At 35.5% G+C, this 18,700-nt stretch overlaps 1 protein-coding gene across 4 annotated transcripts in view; it reads right to left on the minus strand.

The window, feature by feature from the left end:
* Nucleotides 1–18,222, minus strand: part of Kiaa1109 (KIAA1109 ortholog) — a 150,657-nt gene extending 132,435 nt beyond the window's left edge. For all 4 annotated transcript variants that reach the window (XM_013022153.1, XM_013022156.1, XM_013022155.1 and 1 more), the window contains exons 1-6: nucleotides 18,160–18,222; nucleotides 10,406–10,589; nucleotides 6,905–6,986; nucleotides 6,406–6,599; nucleotides 4,400–4,479; nucleotides 3,186–3,336 (exon numbers count right to left, since the gene is read on the minus strand). In XM_013022153.1, the coding sequence (XP_012877607.1) occupies nucleotides 3,186–3,336; nucleotides 4,400–4,479; nucleotides 6,406–6,599; nucleotides 6,905–6,986; nucleotides 10,406–10,589; nucleotides 18,160–18,187 (719 nt within the window). In that variant the 5' untranslated portion in view covers nucleotides 18,188–18,222. The remainder of the gene's footprint in view (nucleotides 1–3,185; nucleotides 3,337–4,399; nucleotides 4,480–6,405; nucleotides 6,600–6,904; nucleotides 6,987–10,405; nucleotides 10,590–18,159) is intronic.
* Nucleotides 18,223–18,700: the final 478 nt, after the last annotated feature.

Consider the following 18,700-nt stretch of genomic DNA (forward strand, 5'->3'; position numbering starts at 1 on the left):
AACCCCAGTACATCAAGAGTGGTGACATCCCAGTGACAGCTGACTCAGCGAATGACTTGACTTAAAGTGATTCAAGAACTAACTTTTCAGACAGTGTCTCATACCTATAATCTCAGCTATGTGGGATACAGAGACAGGAGGACTGTGGTTCAAGGTCAACCCAAACACCAAACACCAAAAAAAAAGAGGAGACCCATCTTCCGAGAACAAATGAAGTGTGATGATGTATGCCTGTAAACCTAGCAGGAGACCTAAGGAAAGGCTGAGGACAGAGGACTGAGGCAAGTCAAAAAAAGCATGAGATCCTAACTAAAAAGATAAAACTAAAGTGAAAAGGGCTATAAATATGGCTGAAATGGTAGAGTACTTGCCTCATAAGTATGAAGCCCTTAGTTCAAACCCTCATGCTACCAAAAACAGAGGGAGTTTAGATGTTTGTTCCTTCACAATTAATAACAAATATTCTCTCCTTTCATATTATACAGTAAGTAGAATTTTATATTCTACAGTAAATAGAAAAATGTTCATAGTATAGTAAAAATAAAACTAATACAATGACTAATAAGAAATCAGACAGGTACAGTGATTCAATGTAGTTTCAGCTACTTGAAAGACTGAGAGTGCAGGATCACTTGAGCTCAAGACAGCCTGAGCATCATTAGGGAGACATACAGACACAGACACACAGAGACACACACACACACACACACACACACACACACACGCATTTTTAATCTCCTGTATAAAATCAATACTTTCTTTTTTGGCAGTGCTGAAACCAAACATGGCACATGCCAGGCAAATATTCTATCACTGAGCTATACTGTTGGCACTTGATTTATAATTATGAGACCGGGTCTCACTATGTAGCTCCACTTAACCTCACACTCTATCCTCCTGCTTTCTTCTGCCATCAAACTGCTTAAATTCATGCCCAGCCACTCAGGCCTCACACTCTCACGTGGCTTCTTTGCTCAAGACTGGCACTCTATCATCTGAACTATACCCTCACTTTTGGCTTTTTGTTTAATTGTAGAGAAGTGTTATGGACTTTTCTACTCAAGCTGGCTTCAAACCATGATGCTCAGATCTCAGCCTCCTGAGTTGCTAGGAGTACAGGATGTGAGGAACCAGCATCCAGCTTCACAGCTCTTTATTATTACAGAACTCTGAACTATCTTCAGTACCTACAGGACAATCCTCCACTGCCCCATGCATCCATCTTGATTATTCATACCTCTCTCTTTCCCTAGAAAACTTTTACTCATCTTTTAAAACTAAAGTGACATGTTACCTCTACCAAAGCCTTCCTTTGTTCTTTTCTCCCCTACTCTGGTATAAGTTATGTACTTGTTATGAACTGAGTTATATCCTAAAAATTCATGTTTCACACAAGGGGCTAGCAGCTCACACCTGTAATCCTAACTACTCAGGTGGCTGAGATCTGAGGATCACTGTTTGAAGCCAGTCCAGGCAGGAAAAGTCTGTGAGACTCTTCTCTCCAATTAATCACCAAAAAGTCTAAAGTGAAGCTGTGGCTCAAGTGATTGAATGAATGCTACCACTGAGGGGAAGGAAAGCTCAAGAACAATGCTTAGACCTGAGTTCAAGCCCCAGGATTCACACACACACACACACACACACACACACACACACACATACACACGTACCCCTGATGTTTTAAGGACAATGCTTAGACCTGAGTTCAAGCCCCAGGATTCACACACACACACACACACACACACACACACACACACACACACACCTGATGTTTCAAGAACAATGCTTAGACCTGAGTTCAAGCCCCAGGATTCACACACACACACACACACACACACACACACACACACACACACACACATACACACACACACCTGATGTTTCAAGAACAATGCTTAGACCTGAGTTCAAGCCCCAGGATTCACACACACACACCTGATGTTTCAAGAACAATGCTTAGACTTGAGTTCAAGCCCTAGGATTCACACACACACACACACACACACATACACACACCTGATGTTTCAAGAACAATGCTTAGACCTGAGTGATACACACACACACACACACACACACACACCTGATGTTTCAAGAACAATGCTTAGACCTGAATTCAAGCCCCAGGATTCACACACACACACAAACACACACACACACACACACACACACACCCTGATGTTTCACTCTTAATACCAATGAGACTACATTTGTTGAAGTAACGAAGTTTAAGTTAGGTCAGCAGGGCATACATTATCCTCCTTGTAAAGCAATCTTGTACAAGTGTGCATTTACAGAGGGAAACATGGAAAGAATAGGAAACCATGACCTAGAAGCCACTGAGAGACACTTGGCCATATCCTACTGTTCTCCAAAGGAGCCAACCTTGCCCACACTGAAGTCGGATTTCTGTCCTTCAGAAACAACCTTCCATTGTTTCAGCTCCATCTTCTGGGCTGCTTTGGTAAGTCAACTCTCAGAAGCAAAGTGTAATTTTCTAAACTTGGCACCCGTTTTTACCTTTGTTACCACACATAAAAACTTTTTTTCTCCACCACTAAAACCAACCTATGCATGTTTTATTTCTGAATCCTGCCCTAAATCCTCAACAATGCCTGGCATATAGTAAGGCCAATAAATAAACTGATTAACACAAAAGAAAAAAAATAAAGAAACCAGTAAATATGCTGCTCGCTCACCATCTTTATATATTAATTCTCCTTTGGAGCAAACTTGCTTATCATTTCTCCATAAGCAAGCTACTATTTAAACCGAAAGATTTAGTGACAACTTAGTAGCTTGAAAAAGTTTACAAAAATATTAAGCTAGCAAGAGGGAAAGAGTGACACTGTCCAAAAAAAGAAATGTACTTCTTATCTGACTTATAACTGTAACCCCGCTATACCTTACCTTTATAACAACAATTTTTAAAGTCTATGGGCTGGAAGTGGCACTGTGGCTCAAGTGGTAGAACACTAGCTTTAAGCTGAAGAGCTGAGGGACAGTGCCCAGGCCCAGAGTTCAAGCCCCATGACCAACAACAATAAAAAAAAAAGTCTATGGGCAAATATAAATATATAAATATATACATATATATACACATGTACATGTATATATGTGTATATATAAAGCTAAGTATTATCTTAATATTCAATAGACTTTATTAAAAATAAAATTTACTCAAGTACCTCTGCCTGTCAGCCCATGGTCCATAATTAAAATCTGTTCCTTTACCACAAACAATATCCAGTCCCCAACAGGGTGGTAAATCTTGTAATTTGCAATCTTCACTGCTTATTTCTCCTTCAATATTTTCTTCAGTTTCTTCTGGAACAAGTCCTGTATTTCAAACACACACATAAAGACAGTTACCTACAATAACACTCAAAAAGTTTCCTTGGGTGAGCAGTTCTAAAACATTTTGGTATCAGGAAACCTTTATACTCTTAAAAATTTTTAAGAGAGCCAGGAACTGATGGCTCACTTAGTAGGCTGAGATCTGAGGAATGAGGTTCAAAGCCAGACTGGGCAAAAAGGTTCATGAGACTCTTATCTCCAATTAAGCACCAAAAAGCCAGAAATAGAACTGTGGCTCAAGTGGTAGAGCACTAACCTTAAGCAAAAAAGCTCAGGGACAGCACCCAGGCCCTAAGTTCAAATACCAAGATCAGTAAAAAAAAAAAAAAAATTTCAATACTTACCTGCTTTTATCAAATGAAAGCCACCTATCAAGCACTGTTAACTACTTGGATTTCAATCTTAAGCATTAAGCCTCCAATCTAACAGAATGTGATTGATGTTCTTCCTAAGCTAAAATGAACTAGCTGAATTATATCACTTTCCCTAAAAGTTTTCATTCATAGTTACTTGCAAATTCAATGTTGATTGCTTAGAATTCACAATCCTCCTGCCTCAGCTTCCCAAGTTGCTAGAATTACAAGTGTGCACCACCATACCTGCTTGTGATTCAAGTTCTGAGATATATTTGTGAAAATGTGATTGTGTGTGTATGTGTTTGTGCCAATACTACAGTTCAAACTCAGGGCCTGGGAGCACACCCTTAACTTTTTTGCTCAAGGCTTACATTGTATCACTTTCAACTTTTTGCTGGTTAACTAAAGAGTCTAATGAACCTTTTTGCCTGGGCTGACTTCAAACCATGATCCTCAGATCTTAACCTGAGTTGCCAGGATTACAGGTATGAACCACTGATGCCCAGCTCTATTTGTGCAAATGGATTTTAAGATCACTATATTTTAGTCTAAAAATATTACTATATTTTTGTCTCAAAAGCAAAGTTAATACTTGACTATTGAGCTATGTCACAAAGTAAGATTTTAAGTATTCTTGGATATCAGCATTACAGAATTTTAACTATGAACATACTTGAAGAAAGCAATACCTGGCTCATCCATGTAGTAGTAGATGTCAACGTCATTTGACTGCATTACCACAAAGCCTTCTCCCATCAGTCTAGGTGGTCTGCAAGAAGACAGAGTGAGGGCAAACGAAATACATCTCTAGAATACAAAGTACTCTATACTCTAAATAATCATGGGAAAAAAAGAAAAGAAAGGAACACACTACAAAGCACATCATGAGTGATATCTTGAAAAGAGAAAAACTTCAAAAAAAATCATCTTAACAAGTTGTTTCACAGTTATATTTGATATTACACTAACATAAAATGGTACTGAACCTTTACCAGCAAATTAAGTTCAAGAAGAAAACATTTTGGATTTTATTGCTCTGATTTTACATTTTGAATGAGAGAAATCTACTCTGAATGAGAGAAATCAATTTAAAACAAATTTTAAATTCAATATAATAATAACTACTGAAATAGTGACATCTTCTACATTTATGGCAAAATTAAAATTAAGTCATTTCTATTAATACTACAATCCTAAATAAATATCTACTCTTTCAGTGGCCTAAAGTATAATCATTCAGAAGCATTAAAAGATTTTATCTAGTCAGACATTGACAACTCATGCTTGTAATCCTAGCTACTCAGGAGGCTGAGATCTGAGGATTATAGATCTGAGGATTCTGCCATCCCAGGCAGAAAAGTCCATGAAACACTTATCTCCAATAAACTACTCAGAAAAAGCCTGAAATGGTGCTGTGGTTCAAGTATTAGAGCACTAGCCTTGAACAAAAAGGCTCAGGACAACACCCAGGCCCTGAGTTCAGGGGCCACAACCAACAACAACAACAAAAAATAACCTATAATATTTTTATTTGTAACAATGTAACATCTATTTCCTTGGAGGCTTGCTGCTGTTGTTGCTTTGCTTTGAGACAGAGTCGGGATATATAGCCCAGGCTGGTCTCAAACTCTCTATGTAGCCCTCATTTTTACTGATCAACTTAAACTTAAAGCAAATATCTTGAAGCTAAACTCTGGTGTGGATAATTCTGTCTTCCTCTTCTCAAAAAGTATTAATCCTTGCTTTAACAATTTTTCTCTATCATATACTATAATATTTCCACATTAAAACTAACTTCTCAGTAAGATAATACAGTATGTACAAACTTTTTTCTTCTAAACATGGATGAAATCACAAAGTGTAGTAAATTTCTACTGTTGAATAATGATATTTTATTCACACAAATTATTAAAATACTGCACACTTTTTTGTCCTACTCTCTAGTAGTTTTAAGGCCAGATTTATTCAGTTTGCCTTTACCTATAAATAAAGAATGTGTGCATAGCCCACATTCCAAAAGATGCTCAATCCAGTCCATAATCTCAATGAGAAAGACCAGATATACCCACAGAATGAGGGCCCATCAACCAACCCATGAATATATGGCCTGAAGTCAAATGAATCTGTTCCCTCAGGTCCTGGTCTATTCCTGTATAAGAATCTCACCACACTGAGATGAATCTAATGTACAGCATTCATATAACATGTCTCATAAGTAAAAGGAACTACTTCACTGAATGACAAGGTCTGGGTAGCTAAATGGGAAACTAAGAGTTTAGGTTTCAAAGAAACAAATAGGTCTCAAAACCAGACCATACTAACTTCATTAGTTTTCCCAAAAGTATTTTCAATTCTATTTTCAACTTTTGCTAACTCAAAATGGTACTCTATGTCATGGAACTCTTTAGTTTACTATATATCCATGTTTAGAAAAAAATCCACATGAGACCATCTCAAGTATGTTTCCAAAATAGAGTGAGAAAGTAAAAACAATAGTTATAACCACATGGAAACACAATGAAACACACATGAAACACACAATGAAACACACCATATAGCATACTGATCCTAAAAGCAAGAAAAACTGTTAATGACTTTAATAGACTGCACAACCTTTAGCAAAGAAATTTAATGTATGCTAAAAGTTCTAGCTGATATCTATAATAGCTAAAAAGAAATTATAAAGTTTTCTTACTCATCATTTTGAAGACCAACATATCTTGGACTAGGAACAAGCATAACTCGAACATTTTCAAGCTTTCCTTTCACAATATGCATGAATTGGTCAAGGTGACTTGAAGGTGGTTTTGTAGTATAAGTTAAGAAAGCATCATCAAAATTAATGCACAGAGTCTGTGGTTGGTAATGATTCCCAAAGGCCAAACGTCCCTAAGGGGAAAAAAAAATCAATGAAAAATCAAAAAATTGTTCTATTTTAATGTTATATACTAAATTATTCTATGGATCTAAAAAACAATATTTAAGCAAATTTAAAGCAATGACTAAACAGCCTTCCAAGTTTAAAAACTTGCTCTAAAACATTATTGCTATTAAAATGTTTTCTCACTTTACAGAAATAGGAACTAAAAACCCCACCAAATTGCCTTATTTTACTAACATGAAAAATGACTTTTGAAAAAACACAAAAAGTTTTCCATTTTGACTCACTAATCGTTGTACCAAAATGTACTTACTGTGCTAACATTGACCTTTATTACTGGAATAAGTGATCTCCAGGAGGATGTAGGGTCTTGAGATTCTGTTTTCACTTTAACTCTGACAAGAAAAAATAAAATTTACATGCATGAGAAAACCTTAAATATAGAGGATACAATTAATTTCCTGAAAACATATTCTTTTTTTTTTGGTGGTTCCAGGGTTTGAACCCAGGGCCTTGTGCTTGTTTGGCCTAGTAGCAAGATATTGCTAAAAATGAGTCACAACTCCAATTCTGTTTTTCATTCATTTTTAGGCTAAGGTCTAGTTTCCCACCAAGTTAGGCTACCTGTTCCTATCTACTTAGGCTTCCTATTGCTAGGATCATAGGCATATGGAACCTCATCAACTCCCTTTGACCTATGGAAATGGGAATCTCACACATTTTTTCTGCCTGAGCTAGCCTAGAACCAAGATCTTCCTAATATCAGCCTCTCATATATCTTGGGATGACAGATGTACATCATAGTGCCCATCTATGGGTGGAAAAGGAGTCTCAAACTTGGCCTGGCTTCAAACCTCAATCCTCCCATTCTCAGCCTCCTTAGTACCCAGGATTACAAGTGTGAGCCACCAGCACCTAGCACAAGATGCATTATTAATACCAGCTATACACATATAATGACTACTTCAGTGAATTATATGTGAATTATATAAGGAAATATCAATATCCGTAAAAGTATCTCTTAGAATGGGTTTTTTCACATCAGCTTTTTGATATATAAGCTAATGTAGACTACAAACATATGCTTTTATAGTAATAGGCTTTAATGACAAAACCATCAAGTAGAATATATTGTTACCACATGCATTTCACAAGATAACCAAAATTCTCATGAAATCATCAAGGTTAACTTAATGATTAAGGTATGAATCTTTAATCTTTTCCATTATTGTTAGCAGCTCTGAAAGTAAGGCAGCAGCTCAACTTCTTTCTCTCCCCATATTACCCATGCCAAAATAATTTGCCCTCAAAAAAATTAAAATCATTGGCTCAGTGTAGGAAAACTGGTCATACACGAAAGTGCACAGCCTGGTGAAAACAAGTATTTCACAGTAACATCTGAAAATGAATGCTTGAGACATCTCCAGTCACATATGGTTCCTGCACACTCCCAAAGCCTTCTCTATCAACACCACTACCACCCAAGTCTCTTTCATCAGGTTCCCTGACTCAATGTAATCACTGTTTCAGTTAAAATCTGGATTTCCCCCCCCCCTTTTTTTTTTTTGCAGAATGCCTAAAGATACCCTATCTTTCTTCCTAGCATTTTTGTGGCAACAGTACTTAATCTCTATTAGTAGAAATTGTCAAAAATACATTATTTTAAGCTACAGTCATTATGTTATATAACAGAGCTCTTCAATTCATTCCTATTGAACATCTGAACATCTTCCTAACCCCTCCACATCTGTGATTGCTGCTAACAATCATTCTACTTTCTACTTTTAGGAGTTTAACATTTTTAGATTCTACAATATGAGAGAGATGATAAGGTATTTAACTTTCTGTACCAAGCTTATTTCAGTTTGCCATTTTGTTGCAAAGGACAAAACTTGCTTGTTCTTTTAAAACTGAATAATATTTCACAATGTCTATATACCACATTTTCTTCACTCATTTATGGACTTGTGTGATTCCACATCTCAACTATTACATGTAAGGCTACAAATGAGAATGGAAGTGCCGGTGCCTCTTCAACATATTGATGTGGTTTAAAGGCTAGCCATAGACTATTTCTTAAATTCCAAACTTGATTCCAAATTTTATTCATTTCTTTATAAAACTGTATTGTATTTAGAAACCAAAAAGCATTTCAACTTATTCTTGGATTTTAACTGAATTTTCATTTATAGTTTCCCTTTACTGTCTTTAAATATTGTTAAAGAATTTTTCATTTTCTAGAAAAGGTGTATAATGAATTACTTATAGATGGCTAAAAATACTATTTACAGACTATTATATCTACTCCATACTATTTAACTTTTCCTTATAGTTCATTAATCTATCAGAAAGTTGTTTTTCTCCAGAGTTTTTCTCTTATATGGTCATCCATATAAACCAGTCCCATGGGGCACTGGCTCCAGGACCTTCAAGGAAACCAAAATTTATGATGCTCAAGTTGCTCACAAAAAAATGTCATGTTATTTGCATAAAATCTGTGCATATTATTTGGCATACTTTAAAATCATCTCCATATAATTTCTAGCATCTAATTCAGTATAAATAGTTGTTATACTGTATTATCTAAGAACATTAAGAAAAAAGTCTATAATTGTTCAGTAGAAACTATTTTTTCTGGACTTTTTTTTTTTTTTGATCAGTCATGGGGCTTGAACTCTGGGCCTTCACGCTGTCCCTCAGCTTTTCAGATCAAGGCTAGCGCTCTACTACTTGAGCTACAGCACCACTTCCAGTTTTCTGGTGGTTTATTGGAGGTAAAAGTCTCATGGACTTTCCTGCCCAGGCTGGGTTTGAACCATGATCCTCAGATAGGAGTAGTAGTAGGTGGCATAAGCCACCACCAACACCCGGCTTTTCTGGATATTTTTGATCTGCAGTTGAATTAATCTGTCAAAGCAGAACCCACAGGTGTGTAGAGCGACTTAGATGTCTTTCTTTAAACTTTTCCTCACCTCCCTGGGCTACTTTGTCCACTAGCTCTGAATCTCCACTTCAACTCTTTCTCATTTATTCTATACCAGGGCTTAGCAAACATTTTCTGTAATGCAATCGACAGCATATATTTTAGGTTTCATGGTCTGTCTTGTATAGTCTCTGTTTCAACTATTCAACTCAACCACTAAAACACAAATGAAGCCAGAAACAATATTTAAACAAATGGGTAGGGCTATGTCCCAATAAAACTTTATTTGTAAAACAATTAGTAGTTTAGCTTTGGTCTGTAGGTTCAAGTTTGCTAACCTGCTATAGAATATTTTTTAATATAAGGTAATCTATATATACAGATACACAAAAATCTTGAAGATATATAGCTGTATAAAATGCAAGTTACAGATCTGGGGGTGTGGCTCAGTGACAGCTTCATCTACCACATACAAAGCCCTGGGTTCAATCTACATTATCACAAAATAAACAATAGAGCAAATTAACAATACACACTATACAAGATTTTTAAAGAGTTTTTTAAAACACATAAGACAAAATCAAATATTTACATATGTACCTCAAAGAGTACATATTTGTATATGTATGTACAGATAGTCAAAAGGAAGAGACCAAATTAATAACAGCTGTTATTAATATAAAACAAATTAGGACTGCTGAGTAAAGGGAACAGACAGAACTCTGGGAACATTTAATAATTCTATGTTTTAATTTTTTAATTATTTAAGTATAACTAAATATTGCAATTGAATTTATAAAAAGAAAAAAAACTAGGCTCTGTTTAGGTTAATGAAATTCTAGGAAATGTTTAAACATTGGAAATTAACAAAATTCAAGTTTGATATTGAACCTTTCAATTTTAGACTGGGTTCTTGTTCTTCCATTTCGGCTCTTATCATCATCTTTCTTGGGTGGAATTATTGTTGGCTCCAAACCAAACAACTCTTGAAGACGTCCATAAAGATCGGAACGATTGTAGACATGAAATTCGAAGTCATTAACTGTGATGTATAACCTGGTTTCTGCCTTTGGATCTAAAGATAACAAGTACCAAAAAAAAAACTTTTAGTCAACTTATAAAGAATATCAATCAAAGCTTCATGACAAATCTTGTTTCACAAAGTAACTCAAATCATTTATTTTAAAATACAATCCTACATAATAAAGATGCATATTAAAGATAAATACTGGCAAAAGAAATTTAGAATTATAATTTAACACCCTGAAAACCAACTTGAGTTTCTTGATTCTGGATTAAAAAAAATAAAAGACTTCACTAAATAGCTGTAATGTTATAATAAAATACACATAGTAAAATGTTTAAGTATATTTACATATCATGCAAGTATTTTGTAACTGCACTATGATTTTTGCACCATAGAAGCTAGGGATTCTAGCCGGGCACTGGTGGCTCACGCCTATAATCCTAGCTACTGAGGATCTCAGTTCAAAGCCAGCCCGGGCAAGAAAGTCCATGAGACTTTTATCTCCAATAAACCACTAGGAAACCAGAAGTGGCACTGTGGTTCAAGTGGTAGAGTGCTTGCCTTGAGCTGAAGAGCACAGAGACAGTGCCCAGGCCCAGAGTTCAAGCCCCATGACCAACAACAACAAAAAAAAAGAAACTAGGCATTCTCCATAAACATTACTTTTAAAAATTGTACAAAACATATTTTATGAACTGTTGATGTCAAGCAATAACCTTCTCAAATAAAAGACATAATTACATTAAAGATTAATAGCCCCCGGTGGCTCACACCTGTAATCCTAGCTACTCAGCAGGCTGAGATCTTAGGATCATGGTTCAAAGCCAGCCCGGGCAGGAAAAGTCCGTGAAACTCTTTTTTTTTTAAAGATAGCTTCATTTTCCTTTTTATTAATCATTATATGATATGAATTATATATTTTAATAAGCTTTTTATTGTGGGACTACTGTACAGAGGAGGGGTTACAGTTACATGAGCAAGGTAATGAGTACAGTTCTTATCAAGCATTGTTGTCTCCTCCTTTGTTTTTCCCTTACCATCCCTTCCCTCCCATCTCCACAATTACACTACCCACCCCACCCCCCTATGGCCTAAATTGTAAAGCTCATTTTTTGACATAGTGTCTTGTACGTCTCATTGTTGCAATGGGTCAACCTGTACCTCTGTTTAAACAATTTATTTTTTCCCTTCACCTCCCCAAATTATACCAACATCAAATACAGTGAAAAGAGGGATTATATCCATAGGAGAGGGACATAAAAAGCAAAAAAAAAAAAAAAAACCGTGAGATTCTTATCCAATAAAAACCACCAGAAAACTGGAAGTGGCACCGTGGCTCAAGTGGTAGAGCACTAGCCTTGAGCTGAAGAGCTCAGGCCCAGAGTTCAATCCCCATGACCAACAAAAACAACAACATAATAGCCATAGAAGCTGAGTATGCCTTATCTACAATCTTTGGGCTAGAAATGTTTTGAATTAGGGATTTTCTCCAGTCTTGGATTATTTTCTTATAATGTCCTATGACAATTGAGAGAAAAAAATGATAGTCCCAACACTTCAAAAAATTATTAGGCCCTGTAATTTTCCTACTATTTCTTAAGTAGTTATTTGACATATTCCCTCCTAGTTCTTCAGATATGCCACCTGACTAAAGCTAAAAAATCCCTGAACTATAGTATATTGAACATTTAATTCCTCGTTCTTACTGTATGTCAAATTCCTAAAGATAACAAAGACTAATAAATACAAAGGTTTATAGTATGTATGAAAGATTCCAATTCTTCAAAGTAATAAATGAGGTTTTTGGGAGGTTTTTTGGTCGGTCATGGGGCTTGAACTCTGGGCCTGAGCGCTTTCCCTGCATTCTTCAGCTCAAGGTGAGCCTTCTACTGCTTGATCCATAGCACCACTTCCAGTTTTCAAGCAGTTTATCAGAGATAAGAGTCTCACAGAGTTTCCTGCCCAGGCTGGCTTTGAACCATGATCCTCAGATCTCAGCCTCTTGAGTAGCTAGGATCACAGGTGTGAGCCATGGCACACAGCTGTAAATGAGTATTTTAAACAAGTAAAACTCTATCACTAACTAGTCACTGACTATTACTAGTCAGTAATAGATGCCAGTAATCAATGGCTCCTAGACTGCTGGGGTCAGGCATCCAACAGTATTATCTCCAATTTTATGTCCAACAGGTTTCTGGAACTTGACATTTCTAACCAAACACCTGGTTTACTCACCCAAATCTAATCCACAATTTCTTCAGCTTAGTGATATTGAGTCTACCTTTTTTATTTTTCCAGTCTAAAAACTTACTGCTCTTATACTTTTGTGACCCAGAGATTATCAGCCAAACTTGTCACCTTTTCTTTCAACATGTATCTAGAATTCAACCACTTCTTACCACCCTTGCCCAATTCACAATTAACTTCCAATAGTCTCCTAACTAATCTCCCTGCTTCAGCCCTGTACTACTTATACCTGTGCTTAACACATGTGTCAGACATTTAAAAACCTAAGTTCAGTTGATCATTGTTCCCAAACTGTCAAATATCTTCCCATTCTAGTCAGTAATGCCAAGGTCTTTAAAATGATGTCAAAATTATACAAAATTTCTTCCAAGTAATTAGCCTCATGGTATTAGTCACAAAACAGGACCAGCGCAACCAGGTAAGTTCTCCCCCAAACAGCCACAGTAGCTTATCCTCTTACTGTTACTAGCTCCACACTACCCACTGCCAATAAACATTTCCCTAACTCCCTAACAGAAACTTCCCTGAAAACCAGGGCTTCCTACTCCACTAACCCAGCTTTCATTTTCTTTAATGCTGTATTTTCGTTACTTCCTTTTTATCTGAGTTCTCCCAACTTGAATGAAGCAAGGACTGTAATGGACAGAACTTCATTTTATATTTTATCCACTAGTAAATTCCTGGCACCAAGAACAAAGTTTAATGCACAGAAAAGTTTGCTTGTATGAAAGAATAGCAGAACATCTTTCTAGGTATTATAATCCTACATAAAACAAGGCAATCTTAGAACCCAACATGTGTAGCAAAATAAATGCAAGAATGTTTTTTATATTGCCAAATAGATCTATACAAGTAGAAATTATTGCATTGTTCTTCAAGATCATATACAATTCAACTCAAATTTACCTCCAAACGCATTTAAGAAATCTTTTCTCAAAAAATTAAAGATCCCTTCCATATTCCTCATTGCTTTCCCAGTTCTTAAATCACCACATTTTTCTTCATATTTCTTCTACTTGAATATAAACTTCAACAGAGAAGATATTCTTCCTGTTAACTTCATTATTGTATCCCTTGTGCTTAAAATAGTGGTTGGTACAAAGGAAATGCTCATCAAATATTTGATGCATCATTAAAAATAGGAAAATAATAAATAGGCTTTAAAATTTAAACATGAATGAAAAATGTACTTAATCATTGTGAGTGATGTTGAGAATTGCTTCTTCCAAAATTTGGTTAAAGAATTAAAGAAACAACAATTGCTAAATATCTACGGAGTACTTTTGGGTTGGGCATGGGGGCAGCTGTAGGAACTGTAATAAGGAAAATCATAGTTCAAAAAATTGGTATAGGCAAAAAAGTTAATCGAGACCCCATTCCAACCAATAAGGGGTATGTGTGTTTGTATGTGTGTGTGTGTGTGTGTGTGTGTGCGCGCGTGTGTGCACATGTGCAATACAAGAAGCATAAATAAGATTGATACCCAGAGCAATCTGGGCAAAAACAAGAGATTTTATTTTAAAAAATAATAACTAAATCAAAAAGCTGGGGTATGGCTCAAATGGTATATCACCTGCCTAGCAAAAAAAGCTAAGTGAGAATATGCAGGCCCTGAGTTCAAGCCCCCATACTGGTAAACACACACACACACACACACAGAACAAAAGAAATGACAGTATATTATGCAGGCATATAGTCACAGTATGTCATTAAATATCCATGATTACTTAACTATTTTTAAAAAACAAGAGCCAGGTGCCAGTGGCTCACACCTTTACTGTAATCCTGGATACTTAGAAGTCTGAGATCTGAGCCCACATCTTTATTGTAATCGTAGATACTTAGGAGGCTGAGATCTGAGGATTGTGCTTGAAAGTCAGCTAAGCCCATGAGGCTCGTATCTGCAATTAACTACCCAAAAAAGCTGGAAGTGGTAGAGCACTAGCCATAAGTAAAAGAAGATCAGAGAAAGTATCCAGGCTCTGAGTCCAAGCTCCAGGACCAACACAAAAAAAGAAAGAAAAGATAAGATGCAGAAATAATGCCAAAAGTGAATACTACAAAAACAGCCTGCTAAGCTTTAAAAAATGGTTCAGGTGTTTTTATTTATTTAACAAATAAGATTTAGATGAAATAAACTTTTAAAAGCCCTAGAATGTTAGGCATAAACAATAAAATAATAAAAAGGGCATAATTTATCAGCAAAATTCACTTTGTAGTCAAAGAATTCCTTTAGGGTAGGAAAGGTACATGACTACTTACTCATATCCCATATGCATCTCAACATTGAGATATCATCACATGTCCTGTTTATTTTCCAAAACAATAGATAAAAATCAACTATCCAAAAAACAATGTCTGATATATCCTACTCACTGTCATTACCATGCATGATGTTTAAGGAATGAGAGCATCTAAAAACTTCATCTACCATTCTGCCTTCTGACAGATGGGTAGAACTCTTAAAACAACCTCAAACCAGGATCCTGTTTGTCACTACACTAAGTGGCCCGTATCAACATCAGAAATTTGGAGGATGGTTCTCAGTATTTTCCTCATGCCATACTCAAAAGATAAAGATCTTTTTTGTTTCAACAAAAACTACCTCACATGAATGATTTGGGGTGGAAAACTCTTTGATTTCATGTATTGATAAAAGAAACACACTTATGTTATTAAGAAACACACTTATGTTAACTAAGCATAAAAAAATAAAACAAAGATTAAGAGGGTAACAAAGAGACTGCAAGATTGATAGAAGCATGACATACAAGGGGAAAATGTGCTCTACATAAACTCATCTCTAAGCAACAAATTGAACAGACTTTACAAATTAAATAAGTGGCAAAAACATAGAGCGTGCTCCAAGTAAAATGAATTTGTGAGAACCTAGGACTGAACTCAAAGGGACTGACCATTAGGAATGAGTTTTAGCCATCTATGAAGTATAAACAAGTAAGTTATCTTTACTTAAGTGACATCTTAACAACTTATAAGGACTTATTTATAAAAATACATATTTCCTCCACAAAATGAACATGAACAATAGTACCAGAAAATAACACCAAACTTAGGATTTATTCATATTAATAAAAACACAAAACTAAAAGATTTCCAATATGCTAAATTCCCAATACATATTATTTTTTCAGTAAGAATGCTAGCAGTAACGACAAAGAAAAATGTTAAAATGCTGGCATAGTAACTGATATTCCAAAAACTATCTTTTTTTTGGGGGGGGTCTGGTCGTGGGGCCTGAACTCTGGGCCTGGGCGCTGTCCCTCAGCTCTTCAGCTCAAGGCTAGGGCTCTACCACTTGAGCCACAGCGTCACTTCCGGCTTTTTTCTTTTTGTTTATGTGGTGCTGAGGAATCGAACCCAGGGCTTTAGGCATGCAAGGCAAGTGTTCTACCACTGAGCCACCTTCTCAGCCCCCAAAAACTATTAACCTTCTATCCATTATAAATTACAGATGGAAAACCTCCAGGAGCCATTTCAAATACCCTCATAATACTTTATCATACAGAAAAACTTGTGTTCTATTCAGTTACCTACTGAACAACTCCATCTGTTGTCTTTCCAGATATGAAGCCTGCCCATTATTCTCATTTCTATTCACTCTGATTTCACTAGTTCCACACATGCCAAATACTAACCCATTCATCCCAGCCTCAATAAAGAATACATTGTACATAAGAGTACATCCATATAGGACTGAAGGAAGAAAAGCATAAAAAAGAAGACTAGCAGAGAAATAACACTGAAATTTAAAGTAGTTTAGGCTGGCTAGGCAACTTTCAGAACTTTGAATTTATTTTCTTATAGGAAAAAAGCTGTAAATGATAGGTAAGCCTATCAAAACAAAACAAATTTTAAAACCCAACATTTAATTGTAAAGTTCCAAAGTTACATAGTTCCTAAGCATCATTTCAGAATCTCAACATAGGTTATTAAAAGCAGAAATGATCCAAAGAGACCTTATATTCCCAGGTCCCACCTACAACCTTCTTGAACTGCGGTTTTCAAAGTACGATGTAGGACCTTTGGAGGAGTCCCTCTATAGAAGCCTAAAAAAAAAAATCAAAACTTAACAATAAGATTATTGAGATATTTTGACTCTTGCAATCACTCTTCCAGGAGCCAGCAGTAAATTTTTCAAAGGCTATAACATATATGGTAGATACTTCAACAGACTGAATACAGAAGCAAAGTGAGACTCCAGCTATCTTCTACTAAGCCAAATATTAAGACAAATGCAAAATACAAAACAATGTCACTCTTTTTTTTTTTGCTTTGGAAGCTATTTTTCATGAACCATGTTTTAAACATATAATGGTTTACTAGTATTAATGAAATTTAAATATTTTTACAATTATCAGGCTTAATTTCTAATGCAGTACATATGAACAGATAGAATTCACAAAAATAAAAACTCTGTGGCAACCTCAATAATTTAGAAGAATGTAAATATTCCCATGATGAATGTTTGAAAAAAGTAAGTTCTAGAAAGTAAAGACAAGGTCTACCCTCAAAGAAGCGGTATAGTTAATGTAGAATTAGAAAGGGTAGTGGAAGAGCCGAGAGCACTTACATAGTCATAAAAAATCTGAGAGGAAAATTGAGATGACAACAAGTAAGGCTCTGAAGATAAATGCAAACTAGGCTAATGTAGTGGCATGCATCTTTATTCCCATCTACTTGGGAAGCTGAGGTAGGAGAATCACTAGAGCACAAGAGTTCAAAACTAGCCTGCACAACATAGAAACAACATAGCAAGTATGAATAAAGTCACAGAAGCTAAAAAAAAAAAAAAAATACGAATGTTTTAGAAAGATCAGAGTACTAGGGAGGGCATCTGAGTCACAACACAGCCAGGCCCACAGATTTGACACAAAAGGCTAGAAATGTATGTAAAGATTATACTGAAGGTAACTCTAAATGAGTGATATGTTCAAGTACCTGAAGTTAATCAGCCAACAGGAAAACTACTAAAGGATTTTTCAACCAAAATGAAATTTTTAAAAAAAATTGTAAACTATAAAACTTTAAAGGTTATCTACTAGAAGATGTGAGCTAAGATACATGAACGAAGTGGTAAAGCTCTTGAATAAGCAAGAACAGACCCAACTCAATCTCTCGTACTGCCAAAACATAACCCAAATTACTTCCTTGCTGGGCATGGTGCTGCACATCTCCTAAAATTCAGCAGGCTGAGGCAGAAGGATGAGTTCCAGGCCTGTCTATACTACATAACTATTCAAGGCCAGCCAACAACAATAACAAAAAAAATGTGAAACATTTAATTATCTCTAAGTATAAAATCAGATTATATGATTGAGAATTTTAAACACATGAAGAAATAAGTATTTACCATGTTGTTTCTGCTTTGGGTTGTACATCTTCCACCACCGAAAAATGATAAATCCATCCTGAATTCTAAGCAAGATTATAAAAATGAGAACTTAAGTAACAATTTACTGAAATTACTTCTTAATTATAAAAGGTAAGCAATTGGTAATGAATAAGAAAAAGAGAAAATTCTCAAAAAGACACTGGCATGCAAAAATATACAACTTCTTCAGGACTATCAGTTATAAACCAATGTTCTATAATCTTCTAGGAGAAAAAAAAGAGAATAATACAGCTCCAAGTAATGAAGAAATCATTAAATCTTAAAATTTGACAAAAGCTGTATTATTGTAATATACAACATGTTTAGAAATATTAGGTCCTTCTACTTAGGTAAAATGCAATAAATAACACTTAACAGGAAAATAAGTACTTCATTTAAGTAACCATTTTTTAAATATAAAAATCACATAAAAAATTAAATCTTAAAAGGTGATATTAAAGCACAAAAAAGTTAATTTATATTAAATGATCTAATAAAGAGTACATTCATAACCTCTTAA

Source organism: Dipodomys ordii, unplaced genomic scaffold (genome assembly GCF_000151885.1).
Source record: "Dipodomys ordii isolate 6190 unplaced genomic scaffold, Dord_2.0 Scaffold60, whole genome shotgun sequence".
Classification (NCBI taxonomy): Eukaryota; Metazoa; Chordata; class Mammalia; order Rodentia; family Heteromyidae; genus Dipodomys; species Dipodomys ordii.